The sequence below is a fragment of the Ceratotherium simum genome, chromosome 14 (genome assembly GCF_057802395.1).
Source record: "Ceratotherium simum simum isolate JZ-2026a chromosome 14, ASM5780239v1, whole genome shotgun sequence".
Classification (NCBI taxonomy): domain Eukaryota; kingdom Metazoa; phylum Chordata; class Mammalia; order Perissodactyla; family Rhinocerotidae; genus Ceratotherium; species Ceratotherium simum.
Window position 1 is genome coordinate 2,662,900 of NC_141913.1, and position 18,842 is coordinate 2,681,741.

At 41.2% G+C, this 18,842-nt stretch overlaps 1 protein-coding gene across 2 annotated transcripts in view; it reads left to right on the forward strand.

The window, feature by feature from the left end:
- Positions 1–18,842, forward strand: part of PTPRM (protein tyrosine phosphatase receptor type M) — a 771,664-nt gene that overhangs the window by 622,378 nt on the left and 130,444 nt on the right. Inside the window, exons 16-18 of one of the 2 annotated variants that reach the window (XM_087438889.1) lie at positions 1,238–1,312; positions 1,541–1,567; positions 6,215–6,402. In XM_087438889.1, coding sequence (XP_087295015.1) covers positions 1,238–1,312; positions 1,541–1,567; positions 6,215–6,402 — 290 coding nt within the window. The remainder of the gene's footprint in view (positions 1–1,237; positions 1,313–1,540; positions 1,568–6,214; positions 6,403–18,842) is intronic. The other variant, XM_004421085.3, reaches the window with a different exon arrangement.

Consider the following 18,842-nt stretch of genomic DNA (forward strand, 5'->3'; position numbering starts at 1 on the left):
TGTCCTAAAGGAACTGCTCCAAGAGAGCTAAAATATTTTCCCATGTCGTCAGAATAAAGCTAACCTACAATATCCACAGGGATCTTGTGATGGCTCCTGTAACACAATGATGTAATGGAGTATTAGTGGCCTGATCAGGAACCCAGCACCTAGTACATCATATATCTACCTCAGAGGAGTTAAGATTTAGGCTTACATTTAACCAACTTGAGCACTTGAGCACATTCAAATCATTTATCCTTACACTTTAATGAAATTGAAGTGTTTTTAAAGCACTAATCAATTAAGACATTGAAGAGTTTTTTAACAAACTATTTTAAAAATAGGAAATACCCACTTTCAATGGAATCAGATAAATTGGATGGGATTGACTTTCCCGCTTCGTAGCAGGGAGAGAACATGTAATAGTTAAATCTTCAGTATTTCAGAGAAATATTTTAAAGAAAAATGAACATTTTTAAAAGGGTTGAGGGGCCGGCCCCGTGGCTTGGTGGTTAAGTGAGCGCGCTCCGCTGCTGGCGACCCGGGTTCGGATCCCGGGCGCGCACCGACGCACCGCTTCTCCGGCCATGCTGAGGCCGCGTCCCACACACAGCAACTAGAAGGATGTGCACCTATGGGGCTTTGGGGGAAAAAATAAATAAATAAAATCTTTAAAAGGGTTGAAAAGACTAATAGAACAATATGTAGGCATACAACTTTCACCTTAAATATAGCACACGTGAAACAACACATTTATTTTTCGTAAACCAGGTCATAGCATTGTGGAATATCCAAATATGGGGAATCCAAAATATGAGGAAGGAGGGGATTTAGCAAACTACAAAAACATTAACATTCAGAATATTCTCCAAAAGCCATGTGTAGACACATCCTCATACTTTTAGTTATGAAAAATCAGCTTGGCCTGATACTAGACTTCTATGAGCAAAGGCTAGAAGTCACAATAGCAGTCCAGTGAATTTCTCGATTCAAACTGGCAGCTGTGGTTATGGGGTGTTTTCTTCATTTGTGGGGTAAGAAAATCTTTTAAGTGATAAAAGGGTGCTTGACCTCTGAAGTACAAGTAATTCCCTAGGGACAGCGGGGAATGGTGATATTTACGACACACACTTCAGTACATCTCTGAGGTTTCTTCAGTCTACGCCAGCATATGTCCCTGTGAGTTATCGCAGAGCGCCATATCTTCAGGAGTTGCCCCTCTACACCCGCTGACTAACCTTTCTCTTGTTCACAGCTGTGTCTTCACCATCGTCGTTTACAATGAAAACGAATACACTGAGCACATCGGTGCCTAATTCCTATTACCCAGGTAACAGATTTTTCTGTTGTTTCCTCTCTTCATAACCCCTGAGCAATCAGAGTCAATCAGGGCTCATTTTGCTGTCCGTGATGCTTTAGGAGCTTAACATGTTTGACGTGTTGTAACCTGATGCTTTCTGTGGCTTTCTACGGGAAAACTGGGAGGCCTTTCATCAGTCATTTACTGTTCTTTCTCTTTTTACTTTCTCTGCGTTGACCTGCTTGTGATGTATGGCAGACCCATTTGTGCCAACTGCAATCTTAGGTGAGAACATTTCCCGTTATCACAGTTGATTGCAGGAGTAATTTAGAAAGTCAGTGGCTACTCTGTAGGAGACTGGAGTTTTAATTCCCTATGATGCAGTGATTGTAAGCAGGACACGGGGGTGGTGGGTAGCCTGGGTGGGGGAGGTGCATAGATAATAAAAAGACTTTTCTCCAAACAGTCTCCATTGATAAGAAGGGTTTGCTGCATGTATGTTGGGAATGATGCCAAAAGGTTCAAATGAACAATCCCTGCTCCGGTATTCTTCCTTTCTGTGTTCAGAATTAAAAGTCAGTTCTGATCCCAGGGAAAAACACTACATGTCATCATGCAGCTGTGTACTTCCAAGAGCTGAATTCTGTCCAGTATGACAGTCATAAAAGTGAAAATGCTGCTTCTTATTTTCACTTGTTGCTAAGGGCTAAAAACTTCAATTTCAAAAGTAGCATTTTTCTAATTATGCCAAATGTTGTACAGAAAAACAATTACAATAGAGTTTTGGCCCCCTACCTCTCCTGGAGCCACTCAGGGCACCCCCAACATTCCAAAGTGCCTGTCACACAGTGGAATTTCAAAGGAGCTGATGTTCTCAACAGCAAAATGACAAGATGGCCCTTTGTAATCACATGGTTTACTCGGTGTCAGATGTCACTAGAAATGAAATAAAATGTTAGCCCAGTGGGGCAGAATGCATTAAAAGCATGAAATGTCCCAGTGGGGAGTTAAAGAGGAAAATCCCACGTGTGCAGTGCAAGAGGGTGAGGAGAAATGGCAGTACCTGGCTGTGATAACCCAAGAGGCATGAGCTGCCCTTGCATTTGAGGTGCATAAATAATCCGAGTGTGTCCCGGCTGTGTTCTCTTCCTGCTACTAACCTTACCTCAAAGGAGCACAGCAAATGACTTCAAGGTGTGTGACAGTCCATCGTAGCGAGAGTTCCATCCTCAGCAGTGCCACTTCTGCTTCCTAATTCTCTTTACAAGGGTTTATACCTTTGCAACATAATTTTTCCCCCTGTGCTTCTCCTTTCTCTGAGTTGTTATGATTTTTGTATAGAGGGTGATTTTTTTGTCCTTATGGTGTTTGTTGGGCTTAAGCAAATTTGCTGCCTGACGGAAAAATGAACTCAGACAGAAGTTTAAGAATGGACATAAACCAGAATTTTGAATTTGCATCATTTTGAAGGCTAACAAACAAAGCTCACTAAGCCCCCCCTCTTTAATACCAACTATAAGGGAAAGAAGGCAGCATTTTTATTCTTTTCATAAGTGAGGGGCACAGGCTAATCTCAGGCACCCAACAATGCAATCTCCACGCAGATGACATTTGCAGAATCTTTCAATAGATAAAGATTTGCGACTTCTTTGTGTGCTGTGGCATTCATTCCTCGGTTCCTGTAGTAGATGTTCTGACCTTGGGGAGCTGTGAGTGGGGAGGGCTAAGACGTGCATTGTCAGAGGGAAGAAAATGTTCAGATTTCACAGCAGGATTAAGATAAGCTTATTAAACAAATATTTTTTAAAGTCGCTGCTTTGTTATTATGAACACGAATGGCATCTTTTAAAGTTTGTTAGGCTTTACCGAGAGGGAATCAATTGAACAGACAATTCAAGTAGCAAAAATTATGCACATTGTGAAAAATAAGTCAGCTAGATCGACAAATAACTGTTATCATGTCTGGCTTATATATGAACCAACGCAACAAATGACGATGCTTGGGAACTATTCCTTCCACACTGTTTGCTGCAAATGTGAATCTGTGTATCGTATAGTAAGGATGAGTGAGGTTATGGCTTGAAACCATGGAAAGAAGATAAACTGTACCTTGCTCTGGCACTTTTTGGGCGTAGTACTATTATAATTCATATTAAGACAAGAAGAAATGTTCTGTTGTGACTCGGAGCTTGGCACTTAAATCCTCTGGCACCTCTGTCTTTTACTCTCACATGCTAAGGTGCCCAGCCCTCATGGGTGGAGCTGTAGGTTGCCTTTCCGTCATTTTCTTGCAAAAAAAAATGAGATAGATAGATAGAACTTCCCCCACCTCAAAAACATAGCACTTATTTCACTTCTAGATTTTTCAGCTGGTTTGTTGAAAATTCAAGATAGTTTATTAAAGAATATAGGTAGAATTAATTCTCAGTTCTTAGAAAACCATCAGAACTGTTAGTGAGAAGCTTCTGATTTCCTCTTAGGCATAATTTTTAATTAAAAAAATTGTCGGTGGGTACTTTTTAACAAATATAAAAAATTAATGAAAAATGATATATTTTAGCAGTAATAATTTTTTTAAGAAGTCAGAGGAAACTGATTAATTACTAATTTTTGTGGAATCAAGAATTTCTAATAGTGTGGGTGACCCAATTCCATAACACATATCGCACGAGAAGCCTCCTGTTCCCTCTTCAATATCTACGTACCAGATAAGAGCACCCTTTTCTTCCATAGCCTCGATGGTGTTTAAATGCTGTAAGACATGTCCACACTGGTAATGAGGCCGAGATGTCCTAATGCAGCAGGGGTGACACATACAGTGGTGATGGTGGTTGCAGCTCTGTGGGGTTGAAACTTCGGAGAACACCTGGCCCTGGGATCAGAGCGTTGCGAGGTTGCGGGGGATCCACGTGCAAGGCCCCAACGATCCATTTAGGGAAGTGTAGAAGGTCACTCCCCAATGGAGGGCATTTAATTAAGTTTATCCCCAAAGGTACAAAACTGAGAGAAGGAGAGAGGCACGGGGGAACAATTAATGTTCCATTGACTCGCGTAGAGGACACAACTTCCGCTGGAGTAGCTACAGCCCGGTGGATTCAGTACTTCAGCAGGGATCCGTATCCCACTTTATGAGCTTGGCAGGTGCCAGTAGGCAAATCTGATGTGAAAATTTCCTGGCTTATTTGTGACTCTTCTAATAAAATGGGAACATATGAATTGCTAAACTTCAAAGCAAATCCAAATGAAAAAAAAAATCATAAAATCCACTTACCACCCTTTTTTATTTTGTCTTTGTGTCTTTAGCCACCTTGTAGTGATCCAGGTGCCATTTCAGCAACAGCAACATAGCGACACACTGTGTGCCACCTTCATGCCATGCATCCCCAGGTGCTTTGCAATGCAGATGGAAGGGAGGTTTCAAACCAGGCCCAGCCAACCAAACACCTTTGAAGGAAATTAATCCCCTTTCGAGCTGAATTTCTCAGTTGAAAAACAAAACCAAACCCAAAAAATACCCATAGCTGAATTCCCTATTGATAAGCAATCTGGTAATTTTTATAAAAAATTGAACATATCCTTTCTTGTATGTTTTAATTCTTTATACCTGAAATCAGTTTTGACTTCGTAGTCTCATTTTAAGTGACTTCAGCATTGTTTTTTGATGAGACCCAGGCTCAATCATAAAACGGCTAAAGGGATTCAGCATTATAATGAATTAACCTGAGGAACGCGGAACTCTGAATCTAATAGCACTTTCCTGTGTAAGACATTTTTAATAGCTACAATTTCTGCAGTTAGTTAATCTAATTTACTAGTAGTCTTCCATTAAAATATAGCCTCTTTAGGCTTATTTGACCAAAATTTGACATTAATTTTGTAGTATAATTTGGTTGACTTGTTCAAGAAACTTAAATGAGAAAATGTGTTGAATACAAATAAGACTTCTTTAGTCATTACTTGGTTCATGGGGGATGAAAAGGAATTATGATACTATTTTAACCTCCTTTTTGTTATTTAGTGCTTAAATTAAACACCTCTGTCCTGACATGAATGGAGAATTGAGGCTTCACCCTCTGACCACCTATGACTAGAAACTTAACTGTAAAATTAAAGCGCAAAATAGCAACGACCTGGAATTATTCACACGGTACTATCGCTTATGCCCTGTTTCCTTTTTCTCCTCTTTTCTCCTGATATGTATCTTCTTAAAAGTGCCAATAAATGGTAAGTCCCCCATTCGCCCCCTGGAGAAGGTGTGGAGGGAATGGGAGTGTGTGTCTTCTCTGTAGATTCTGACAAAGCCAGCTGGTTCTGCTGTGTGTTGGCTTGCATGTTAGCTCTTGTAGAACATTCCATGCGTGAAGTGTGGGTCCACAGTATGTTGTCAAGCTTTCTGATACTGGAGCATGCACAGTGACTCATCAAAGTTCCTTTTTCTTTTTCCGCTTTTCTTGGATTTCATATATTAAGTCCACGTTTTCATTGCTAGCTTTATAAGCCAAACCATTTTGTGCACTTTTATTTTGCTCACAGAACATTTGTACAGAGTTTATTTACTTCATCATACAAACTAGTTAACTAATCTTTGGAAGAATACAAGGCTGGTTTTGCACCAGACCTTGATGAAGTTTCAGACTGAAACTTCTCTAAACTTTAGCACCCAAAGGCTAGAGGATTCTTATCAAGTAGCTTTGTGAAAACAATATATCGTTTGGACTGCTTTGTAAAAACAGAGATTTCTGCCTCCTTCCTATCAGTATTGCCAATCCCATTTAAATTTGTAAACATTTAACTTTTCTTTTTGCTGAGCCGGTGTAGGGACTATTGCAGCCGTAGGTTGAGGGGATGTCCGCGGCAGCTTCTTAGCATCCTCAGTGACCCCGCTGTATCCTGCTAGTTCTCCCTCACTTCCTCTATGCCTTCTTTTCCTAGACGAAACCCACACGATGGCCAGTGACACCAGCAGCTTGGTGCAGTCCCACACTTACAAGAAGCGTGAGCTGGCCGACGTGCCCTACCAGACCGGGCAGCTGCACCCCGCCATCCGGGTGGCAGACCTGCTTCAACACATCACGCAGATGAAGTGCGCCGAGGGCTACGGCTTCAAGGAGGAGTACGAGGTGAGCATGAGCTCTTCGCCAGGCCTCCTCCTCAGCCTTCCTGGGCCTGGCGCCTGGTACTGTGCTCCCAACTCATCTAGCCAGCCAGTGGGGCCCCATGAGGGCTGCCAGAAAGGGACCAGGTGTTTCATCCAGGATCCATTTCCATCTGGCTGTGAGACGTGTTATTGGGAAGCTAACATATGTTAAATGGAAAAAGGGGGACCGCTTCACCTTTTCCCTTATTCCACGTAAATGTTGCCATGAACACAGAGGCCTACCGGGCTCTCTGCCCCATTCCTGATCACCTTTCTTGGCTTTTCCTATAATTAAATATGATGTTAAATCCTAATAGCAGGATTTGTAGTAGTTACCGCAGGAAGAAACTGTCCACTTAAAACAATTATGGACCGACCATCGATGTCATGTGGTGGAGATTAGACAGCAGTAAAGGGACTGGCTAGTGTCATGGCTGTGACAGCTGTTATTGTCCTGCCAACTCAGAGAGCATGTCACTGTCCTGGGATCTAGTGCAGACAGCTTTCAGGGGCATTTCCAGGAACAGTGATATTCTCTTAGCGTATATAAGATGTAGGGCTCACCTCCGTCACAGCCTGTGTCATTAGCTAATTTTGTTGGAAAGTCATTTAAGAACTGAAGAGAATTAATTGATTTGGAGAAGTTTGATTCAGAGAAGCAAGCCATCACCTAAGTGTGTGTGTGTGAGTGTGAGTGTGTGTGAGTGTGTGTGTGAGTGAAGGGTGGGGGGGGGATTTCTCTTTTTACCTTATTAAAATTAGTTCACAGTCATTGGTGAAGATAAGGTAGCGTGCTTATAGTAAAAATAAAATTATATGGATATGTGGTTTTTAAAATCTTAGAATGTGTTTCCGTCCTGTATCTACCAAACTTGTTCACTGTGGGAAACATCTTGTCTGGAATTAAAGTAGTTTTGAAATCAGTTCCTCCCACCTCCAAATCCTAAGAGTTTCAAACTCTGCTTCTTTCTCCTCTTGGGGGCACACTCATATACTTCATTTATGCCCCAGCTGCTGTGTTGTCTTGGGTTTAGCTCCATTCTGAGCTTCATCACCCAAGATTCGTTACAGCAGTCAGAGCATGCCACTGCTACGCTTCTTTGAAGACTAGGTCTTTGGTGCAGCACAGACCAATAGACACCTTCACTCTGCTGAAATGTGCATCCTCGTATATTGCCAATGACCTTAGTTGAGAAGACTGCAAAGCCAAGGAAACTAACTCAAACCAGGCCCCAAGGGTTTGACTTATATCCAGAAAATATTTTCAGATGAAGTTCTGCATTTTAGGAACCCTCAAATGCTTAGATTTACCTTTAGCGATTTAACTTATAATTCAGTGAAATTGACTGCCTTTGCATATTTCCTCATGCACTTTTAAAGGCTAGCTTAGGAATTAATAGGATTAAGTGTAAGACTTCCAAAAGCATTAATATCTTATGAAAGACAAAATTAGGTTATTGAGAAAATATAAGCCTAATGAATAGAGATGTCTTAGTTCTATCCAATATTCTGAATGCAGATATTGCTCAAATGTTTATTAAAGATGTTAATGTCAAAGAGATTAGCTATAGGCTCAAATAACAATTTATAAAATAACCTGAGTCCAATTTTTCATGGACTATTTTAAAATACCTACCTTGGGATTTTTATAACACATTTGAAAGTATGCAAAAAATTATTTCCCATTCAGATCTCCTGAAGAAATATGATTTATAAGTGCAAACTGAAACAGTTTATACTCATTTCAAGCATATTGTAATGAATGATTCATTAAGAGTTGTCATGCTCTGAAATAAAATGTTGTATTAATTAATTGATTAATTACCTAGTGACCCTGTGTACAGCAGAGTGAAACCCTGCCTGGTCTTTTTGTGCCATCTTCTCACCTTCCGGCACTGTATCAGACAATGCTCTGCTGCTATTCACAGCATTTTCATTTTTTTTTAAAGTAAGTGGCCAGGTCCTTCTTCCTGGTCTGTCTTAGTCTGGAAGCTCCGCTGATGCCTGTCCACCATGGGTGACCTGCTGCTATTTGAAATACTGGTGGCATAGCTTTCAACATCACAGCAACGTGCAGGTGCCACAGTGTGACAACCAACAGACGGATGGTGTGGTTCCCTGACCAGGGAACAAACCCAGGCTACAGCACTGAGAGCACCAAATCTTAACCTCTAGACTACCAGGTCTGATTAATTACATTTCAAGAAACTCTTATTCTCATTTTAGCTAGTCAGTGGGTCAGAGAGGACTGCTTAAAAGTTAATAAGATGTGTATGAAATCATCACATTGTACACCTTAAACTTACATACTGTTATATATCAAGTATATCTCAATAAAGCTGGGAGAAAGAAGTAAATACTTTTACACGCCAAAACCAATATCAATTTGTTTTTCTAAAAAAAAAATAAGGAAGGGAGAAAATGAAAAAGAACATACACTAGAGAGCAAAGCAGGCACAAATAGGAAGGTGCTATTGAGAGAACCATGAAATGGTAAATTCTGTTAGGAATAATCCTGGCACTCAGTAACGTTCAGATTATTAAGTACTCCCTCCCCCTACCCTCTTGGGAGGATGTTGATGTTGGCAGGAGGACCGTTGGGGGAGAGAGTAATGGGACGTGAGGAGGGGTACTGGTTCATGATGAACCTGTGCAGTAGCTGCAGGGACAAGGGGACGCCTGTTAGAAGTGTCTCACCTGAAGCCTGGCATCCAGCCCTTGCCGTCCTTGCCTGCTTGTGTCACTGAATTGTATGCCCACATCTTTTCTAGAGGCACAGCCAAGCTTATGGGAATTAGCAGGGCCGTGAAAATTCCCAGGCTGCAGTTTCTCTAACACCAGGGAATTTTTATTCTAGTGTGAATCTAGAAAATCCTTAAGCAGTTATTTTTTAAAGTTCATTTGGCTTTAGAACTTTAACCAAATGTGCCTCTTTGAATAGCGTGGTGAAATATGCATTCTTACCTTTAACCCACATCGAGAGTCAGGAGCCTTGTGTCTGCCTGGTGTAGTGTGAATCTCACAGATAAAATACTGAGAGGCCGTGATTTGGGACCTAGGCTCTGGTGCCAGACTGCCTATATTCATAGTCTTCTCATTAGCTGTGTGACCTTGGGCATGCTTTAACCTTTCTGGGCCTCAGTTTCCTCATCTGTAAAATGGAATAACTATAGTATCAACCTCATAAGGTTGTTGTGAGGATTAAGTCCTTTAATACATCATAAGTACTAGAATTGTATCTGGCATTCCGTTGAAATGTTAGCTAGTAAAAGAAAAATACTAACTTATAGTAAGATCCAAGAGAGGAAGTTCATACCATTTTATGTTTAAGGAAACTGTGTCATATGGTGGTTTCAGTATGTCTCTGTCATCTCTTGTGTCCAGCACTCTGAGGACAGAGTGAGCCAGTCACTTTATGGAAAGGGCTCAGTACATTTTTGTTTCATCTACAGGACTTGTTAAGCCCCTTACTATGTATCATATATCAGCAAAAGTTCCCATTAAAAAGTAACTTAAATAAGTAGGTAGGTTTTATTCTGTGGATAAAGAGTTTGAGAACTGTGAAAATAAGTATTTTATAATATATACTGTCACCTTTTATTGCTAAAATAGTATTTTCATATCTGAGTTGGGAAAGTTCTAAAGAATGGTGTGACTGTAGACCACAGAATGCTCTTAAAAAAATAGTTCTACTGGTATCTTTGGCTGAGTAGGATTTGGGGGAAAGTTTAACCTAATAAGTTGCGCTCATTAGTTCAGCAGAGAGTACTAAGCACGTGCTGTGAATCTTGACACTGCTGGTGCTGGGGACTCATGGGGGAACTTCACGCCCTGCCCTCAGGAAGCTCACTCTGCCGGAGGAAGCACCAACACAGGGACTGTAGCATGTGCATTCACTTAAACCCACAGGAGAGATATGCAGTGTTGCTTTGAAGGCCACTGGGGGCACCTGAGCCAGCCTGGGGAGCAAGACCGGGCAAGGATGACTTTTCCCTTGAAGGATGAGTGGGAGTTGGACAGGAGAAGGTGAAAGAGGGAAAGAACGGGGTGCACTGGGAAATTGAATCCTAGGAGGGGCTGGTGGACGAGGGTAGTCAGGGCTCTAATCGTGAAAGGCCCCATGTGTCCCATCGAGAAGTTTGGACGTCATTCTGGAAGCCGTGAGACAAGAAGAAAGACTCAAGTAACCAGAGTCTCATTCCCATACTTTGATGGAGATGTATTTAGTATGAACAGCTTAATGTTGTAAACGTTATTTGTACGAGACACACAGGAATCGCTTGAAAGATAATAATCCACACCCAAAAAAGTGAAGGGGAGGGACCGGCCTGGAGACATAGTGGTTAAGTTCACACGCTCTGCTTAGGCGGCCTAAAGTGCCCACGCTCCACTTCAGTGGCCTGAGGTTCACAGGGTTCAGATCCTGGGCACGCTACACGCTGCTCGTCAAGCCATGCTGTGGCGGTGTCCCATATACAAAATAGAGGATGATTGGCACAGATGTTAGCTCAGGGGCAATCTTCCTCACCAAGAAAAAAAAAAGTGAAGGGGAGAGGAAAATGTATTTGCTGAAAAAATGTAATATGAACTACTTTGCTCCATCCCCATTCAAAAAGTGCTGTGGAATGCTTGGCTTCAACACTCGGTAAAGCAATGAATTACTTCAATCCTGAAGCATCTCTGGGGATAAAATGTCAGGCAAGTCTCCAGTAGCTTCTGTGACTTAGCATAGTCATCCAGTCAGTCTTTCTGGTTTTCTTCAATCCATGTATATTGGGAAAAACCAACCATCTAGATTGTAAAATAGTTTTGAAATAGTGTCTTTCTCGCTATTGACAGTGTTTCAACCAATTCGTCTTTCTCTTTTCCAAGGCAGAAATATCTAAAAATTGGCCTACAGGCTGGAAGGATTCATTCCTGCTCAAGCAGCTGACAGAAGTGTGTCCAAACCACAGAGAAAACGTGGTGGGATGAGACAGGCAGCACTCGGTGCAAATTTCATTTGATTTTGGTCTGACAAGGTCGTCATGTGGCACATCTCACCAGGGAAATGCAATAATGTGATTCAAAAGAAACTCAGACCTGAATCACAGTAAAAAAGTAAACATGCTGAATTGAACAGAAAATGGCATGTTGTCAGTGAGAAGTGGATCAGGGGTCTCAGGAGAAAGGGCAAGTTTGTTTATGGGGCTGCGAAAGAGGAGCTGGTCTCTTTCCCAACAAGCAAGCAGGCTGTGCCAACCTTTTGGGGAAAATCCATGGGTTTACCAAGAATGGAGAAAGGAGAGAGCTGCACTCAAGGGGAGCAGCGTAGGGCTGAGCCATCCTGCCCTGCAGACGTCTGAGCCTTTATCACCTGAGTCGAAAAGGGAGATGCACCAGGACTCTACAGCTCTGCCCTGAACCCACAGGCCTTGTCCTGACATGGGGGTCCTGGGCCCGTCACTTCTCATTGCTCCAGCGGCTGTAGAGCTGTAAACTGCTCCATCCTGCCACAGGGAGAAAGATGGGAGGGGGCCGCCTCAGTGGTAACCCTGAGGGCTTGTAGAGTGAATTTCTCCCCCTCTGTAGTCCCCAGAAGGCTTCTTTAGCCCTTGTTTTTCAAACTGATCTTAAGTCTCTTTGGGGATCCAAGCAGAAAGACATTAACCTTGAGTAGGAAAACAGTTGTATAATTCTGAAAGAATACGTTTCTCCATCATTGTAAAATGAAGATCGAGGAAGGACAGCAATTTAAAACTACTCCCAGATAGGGCATCCTGAAAAACAGACGGCGCTGTTTCCTTAGCTAATAATCAATATCGCTCTGGGGCACAAAAATTTATTTTCCAGTTACTAGAACTGAAACTTATAAACCCTAAGTAACTCTTTGCAGCCTACTCTTGAAAACAATATGCATGTGTGTGGGTGTATATCTACATAGACTTAGAAAGGCATCCTCCTTACCCGACCTGCGTTTTCCTGTATAATTCTCCAGGGTGCAAACACTGGGGATTGAGTTTCTAACGGAACATGGAGATTGTTTTTTAGCTCAATTTAAATGGGAATTGAAGACATTATGCCAAAATCTTCAGGCTTAAGTACAACCTGTGCATTTTTCTCAGGAACCTGGATTTTCTTTAAACCTGTCCAGCTCCTTGTAGCTCCTCGTAAGTCTTTTAAATAATGTGTGGATTGTATGTTTTCCCTGCTCATCCTTCTCCCTGTTTTCTAAGTAAAATAACTTATTTTGTTAAATGCAAGCACAAGGTTATATTTGATGCTTTTGTCTCTATTTGACAAAGTTGTGGCAAGTTAAGTAGTAATGATCATTAAAACGTCTCTCTTGCCCTCCAAAATCTGTTTTCTATTTATTTGCCTCCCACCTCAGGGAAGCCTACAGGACCTAAAAGAAAACCACACCCTGAAAACCACCTCCTCCCTGTGGAGGATGCAGTTATAATTCCCTGTCCAGATGCCCTTAGCTGGCCAGACAGGCCCTGACCCTTAGAGGGGCGGGCAGCAGAGCTGAGAGGAGAGCACCTGGTCTCCCGGGGGAGGTTCATCGGCAAAGGGAGGATTGCACGTCCCCCAGAGAAATTCTGACAAGAGTGCGCAGCAGCCCCTTTGTTGACTTGGACAGCAGAGGCAGGACAGGGGGAATAAGAGGTACTTCGTGTTACTAGAGCTGATGGGACCGTTGCCTGACACAGCTGGTTCCATGCTTCTGCGTGCAGTCCAGGGGGCAGGCACCCCTTCCCACTCACCTCCAGCCCACACAATTATCAGATGTGCTGTTCAGTTCCCATTTCATATTCTGAGGCACCAGCTGAGTCAATCAATTGCCACAATCAGTGCAGGTTATTTTCTATCCCACAGGATACAAAACAAGCAACAAAACCTTTGAAAGCTAAGGCTGGGAGTTGGGGGGAGCACTGGCAAGCACTGTACATGTATTAAGAATTACAACAGCTGTGCCTCGAAAGGCCGTAGCAGCCAAATGAGTTTTGATATGTTTTTTCCTTTAATTATTATGGTAATGCTGAGGCAGGTCTGCAAGAATATGACAAAAGCTTCTATCTTAAATTTTGAGATTGCTTCAAGATATTTGGGGCAAGTCAAGTATAGGTGTTTATGGATACTTTCTTAGTAGAAAAAAAGTTTCTGCATATTTTTAAATAATGCAATAGAGAGGGTTTATTTTACCATGAATACTTGGTTTATTTTTTCTAAAGTATGAATATAGAAGTGTCTGTTTTATTTGCTGCATGCTCCATTTGTTGTGCTTCCTTTCAGGACCTTTTATGTGTTAGCTGATTTTTTAATCCGGTTTCCTTTTGCCCATGCCCCTGATAATATTATGCACAAGCTCAAACTTCAGAAAATTTGATTAAAACTTTTTACTTTCTATGACTCTCCATCCTTCTGCTGTTGATAGTTCATGACAGCAGACATTTACCAATTTGTTTGAAGCACCTCTGGCCAACTGTCTGGCTTCCATTTGAAGCTGGTTATTAGAATTTTCTTTTCTATCCTGTAAGAACTTGAGTACTCTTCCCTCTTGTTAACATGCTTTCAGTGTCGGATCCCCTTAGTCACAGGACCCAGCCCAGAGAGACTGAAAGCCCACCTGTGTCCTAGCACTTGCTGGCCTCGGGTGTACCTGGTGTCCCCACCCACTGACCTGGTCTGGCTGGCTTTGGCACAGTTGTCCTTCTCCAGCCCTCTCCCCCTCCTCCACATCAGAGGTCACGAGTCCTAACTACTTCCCCTCCCCACCATTCCCAATTCTGCCCCTCCCTCTCCAGTCCCGCTGCCGGGCCCTCATCTCTTGCCTGAACTGTTGTGAGAGTCTCCTAATTTAACTCTTGGCATTTAGTCTCCCTCCTTCAAGTCTGTCCTCTGCTCTGCAACCACTTTTCTTTGTAAAACATAGATATTATCATGTTTGTTGCTCAAATATCTGCTATGGATTCTTTCCAAAAATAAGAAACTCCTTAGCATGGCATACTCAGGCCTCTATGACATGACCTTGGCCTGTATTTCAGGCTCTAACTTTAAGTGCAGCTACTCTCCACTGTGTGCTCTTCTGAATTACTCACCCTCTATCACACTCGAGGCACCTCCGTGTCTCTGGGCTGTGCTTCATGTTGTGGCCTCTGCCTGGAGGGACTTCCAGCTCCTTCTTTACTTGCCAGATCCCTTCAGATGTTACCTCCTCCTGAAGCTTTCCTATATCTCCAATCAGAAGCAGCCATTCCCTCCACAGTCTCATAGCTCTGGGTTTCAAAACATGGTAGGCAACATGTTAATTGATAATACAGTGGTCAGTATATTAATTGATAATATAGTAGGCAGTATATTAACTGAAGGATAGTAGAGTATATATTAATTGATTTCTTCAATAGGTATTTGACACACACTACTAAATATAAGTTACTTTATAAATCAGTTTATATTGATTTCTGTGTTATGTAAATGCGTACAACTCTAGAAGGGAAAATGAAATTAAAGATGGCTAGAACTATTACAAAATACATGCTCAGAATGGTGCCAATCATCATACAGGATTTTGTGGGTTGGCAGCATCCAACCTGAAAAAGCTGTGCTGACCTACTTGAACCTTACCAATACCAATCGTTTAAAAACAGTAAGAATGGACGTGCTTCTGTCTGATCATTTTACTTGTTGAATGCAACCATATATTTAAAAATTTTAGGATAAATATTTTAATCCATATTTGCTTTAAATTTCTTATTTAACCCCAATAGAAATAATGTGAATTATTTAGATGAGACTTGAGTGCATTTTGTAACATGACTATTCTAAGAGAGAAGCTATATGTCATCATACACAGTTTCAAAGCTCATAGAGGTAATTTGTGCTATTATGGACATATGTCAGTGGGGAGCAAGGTTTTGAGGAGTAGACTTTTCACAAAATCTTGCTTGGCTCTTAGAATTTTGATGATGATGTTGATGGGTGCCTAACTTTGTCTAAGAACTAATGTGTCAGCACTGTACGAAGATACACACCACACACACACACAGATGTTTCTAACCACAGGGCTATTACATTATTATCATATCCATTTTACAAATGAAGAAATGACTCAGAATTTAGGTAACTTGCCCAAAGCCATCCTGCTATGGAGTGATAGGATTTATTCCATAATCTGTTGACTCTAAACTCCATGTTCTTTCCATTACACTACATCACCTCCTCATGCAATACCACGGAGATACAGATCTATGGAAATTAACCTTGTGTTTTATTGATTTGACTTGTGATTTCATGGCAAGAGTGTTATTTTTCCTCTGTGCAGTTTTGTTTGCTTTGAAGTGTTCTGTCCTTTGGCAGAGGACCCGTCCAGCCCTGGGGGCTCCATTGAAGCACCAACTCGTGTGTGTTTCCACATCTCAGCGGCTGCAGATGCTGCCCATTAACCTCGCTCAGTGCCCCAGCTCTGAGAGTGAGGTCATTCCAACATTGCTCCTCTCCTGCTCTTTTTCATTGTTTTTCAATGTTTTTCATTGTTAAGAGACGCAGGAAAAATCATTCTGCAGGTATCAGCCTGCCTGGCTCGTCGGAAACCTACCAGGAGCAGTTATAAGCTAAAATCAAGCTACAGCTCTTGAGAGCATAGATTCTATATGCTGCCTCCCTGGCTTATTACTGCCAACCAACCCAGTAGAGAGAGGACGGAAGGAGAGAGGGAGAAAATGAATGTGTAAACTTGAGTTGTGTGTGAATGCCCAAGTTTTTCTAAAAGATCTTCTCTGGAAGATGTTGAATCTTTTCTCAATGAGGTGATACAGGATGATAGTGACAACCTTGTTAACTGGATCTCTGACCTCCAGGCAGAACCGAGATAACACCTTTAAGCTTTGATTAAATGATACATAAATAACCAGTTGAAAAGTCAATTATTTTTTCCAAACAATAGTGCCATATAGTAGAAAGGACAATAGATTGGCAATCAGAAGACTTGGGTCCCAAGTCTTTGACCTGTCATGTCACTGAAGAGTCTCTGCTGAGACCCTAATGCTGGGCTCTTCACTCCACTTTCCTGAAGCAACACCATCAGTTGTGAAGACCAAGCACTCACTAAACATCTCTGATATTATTAGTAGTGCCTTCACCTCAGTGATGCCAGACTTCCAGTTTGGTTGGCATATTTCCATGGATGGGAGGTTTTCCAGTGGGCGACACTGACTAGCTGCCTGAGAGCCACAGTCTGGCAGTCACTGCTGTGGAAAGTGCCATCACTTAGGATCCACCGGCAGTTGTCTGGCTCTCTCTCTCTCCAGTTTTGAGTTTATTCAGCATCTCTGAATGAGGGGTTTCTATCCTGATGTTCCCTTCCCATCTTTTCTTCCTCTCACTTCTCCCATTTCAACCCCTTCCACTCTCACCTCTAACCCCCACCCCCACCTATAACCCCCACCCCATCTCCAAAGCACCAGGAACTCTGAGTTGAGAGGATATGCTAATGATATTAGTCCATTTTTGTATCAAGGCCTCATGATGTCTGAAATGTGTTTATGATCGTAGTTGCGTTACATACCTAATGCCCGCTGTCCCAGTTTTTAAGGATCGTGAATAATAAGGAAATATATGGTTTAAATGTTTTAAATTACTTAATTTATTTCACATTTTATATGGTATAAATTCACATCATTGTTACGCGTTATGTATGTAGACCAAAATAATATTGAATCAGAGCCCATAATTTTTTTGACCTGTCATATCACTGAAAAGAATGAGAACATGCTGACTTTTGCAATTTCTTCTATTGCATCTTCTGAAATAAAATAAATTTTATGTCCTTGATGAAATTCATTCATATTATTTAGTATCTTAAAAATGTAAAAAACTTCTTCACTCCCTTTATTCTCTATGGTTGCCCTTTAGGGACACACGGAAAACCTTTTATCTGTTTACTTGAGGGAAATTATACAAGAGATACTGAATAATTATAATGTATTCAGTGTTAATTATAAATATACAGCATATGTTTTTATATGTATTGTATTTATGTGCTTTAGGTAATTATGCATTTGAGTTCCTTGCCAATTTTATGGCCAAAATATTTTACGTGGCTGATTACTAAGTGTATTTAAAGCTTACTTCTTGAAACATGAACAGAATATACTATAAGTCCAATTAACATAATTTATCTGCTTAAGGAGAATGCTTGATTTTATTTTTTCTCTATTTTAATGATGAAAAACAGTTGTAAGGATACAGAGTAACAAAATATGTTTTTAAAGGTTCCCAAGTCCCAATTTTATTATTGTTTTCCTTTAAAAGCAACACATAATTTTTGAAAGGAATTTGGGAATTTTAAGAAAAGTGAGAAGGAAAAGCAAGACAATAACAATCACCCATAAACCCACTATCAATTTTCAGTATTTCCATCCAATATTTTAATGCAGTAGAATCTTTATATAGTTTCATATCTAGTTTTCCTACTTAAAATATATCACAAATATTTCCTATGTCTTTGCTATGAACACTGCTATGAATAATTCTTTGGATATACCTCCATTATTTTCTATAGAAAATAGATGTCAAGAGGTGAAATTACTGGTTCAAAGTGCATAAAACCCTTAACGTTCTTTATGCATATTGACAACTTACTTTCCGGAAAGGTTGTACCAATTCACCGTTGTCATCAGCACTCTCTGCTAGAATGCTTACGTGATACACTTGCACTAAAATGAGCATTAGTTTTTTTTTTTTCATCTTTGCCAATTTGATAGGTGAAAAAAGAATGTCCTTATCGTTCCATTTGAAACTGAACATGTCTTCGCATGTTTACTGGCCTCCTTTTTTACTGGAGTGCTAATGTCTCTTGCTGACTTGCGCGAGCTCTTCTGTGGCCTTCTTGTTCTTTAGAAACATGTTGGCAGTCCTTAGGCTTTGTGCTTCTGTGATTTAGAATCACCTCATCCATGGAAAATATGGACATTTTATCAGTCAGTTTCTTGAAAAACTCTGTGTAATTTTGTTAGGAATTGCATGGGATCTATTTGTAAAGCTTTGGAGAATTGACTTAGCAATATTGGATCATCCTATCTGTTAATATGGTTTATGTCTCCGTTTATTTGGATCTTCTTTTATATTTTTCAATAAAGTTTCAAAATGTTCTCCAGAAAATCTTATACATCTTTTAGTTAGGTATACTTTTTTTGTTATGGCAATAGTATCTTTTAAAGTTATATTTTCTGGGCCGGCCCCGTGGCCTAGCGGTTAAGTGCGCGCGCTCCGCTGCTGGCGGCCCGGGTTCGTATCCCGGGCGCGCACCGACGCACCGCTTCTCCGGCCACGCTGAGGCCGCGTCCCACATACAGCAACTAGAAGGATGTGCAGCTATGACATACAACTATCTACTGGGGCTTTAAGGGGAAAAAAATAAATAAATAAAATCTTTAAAGTTAT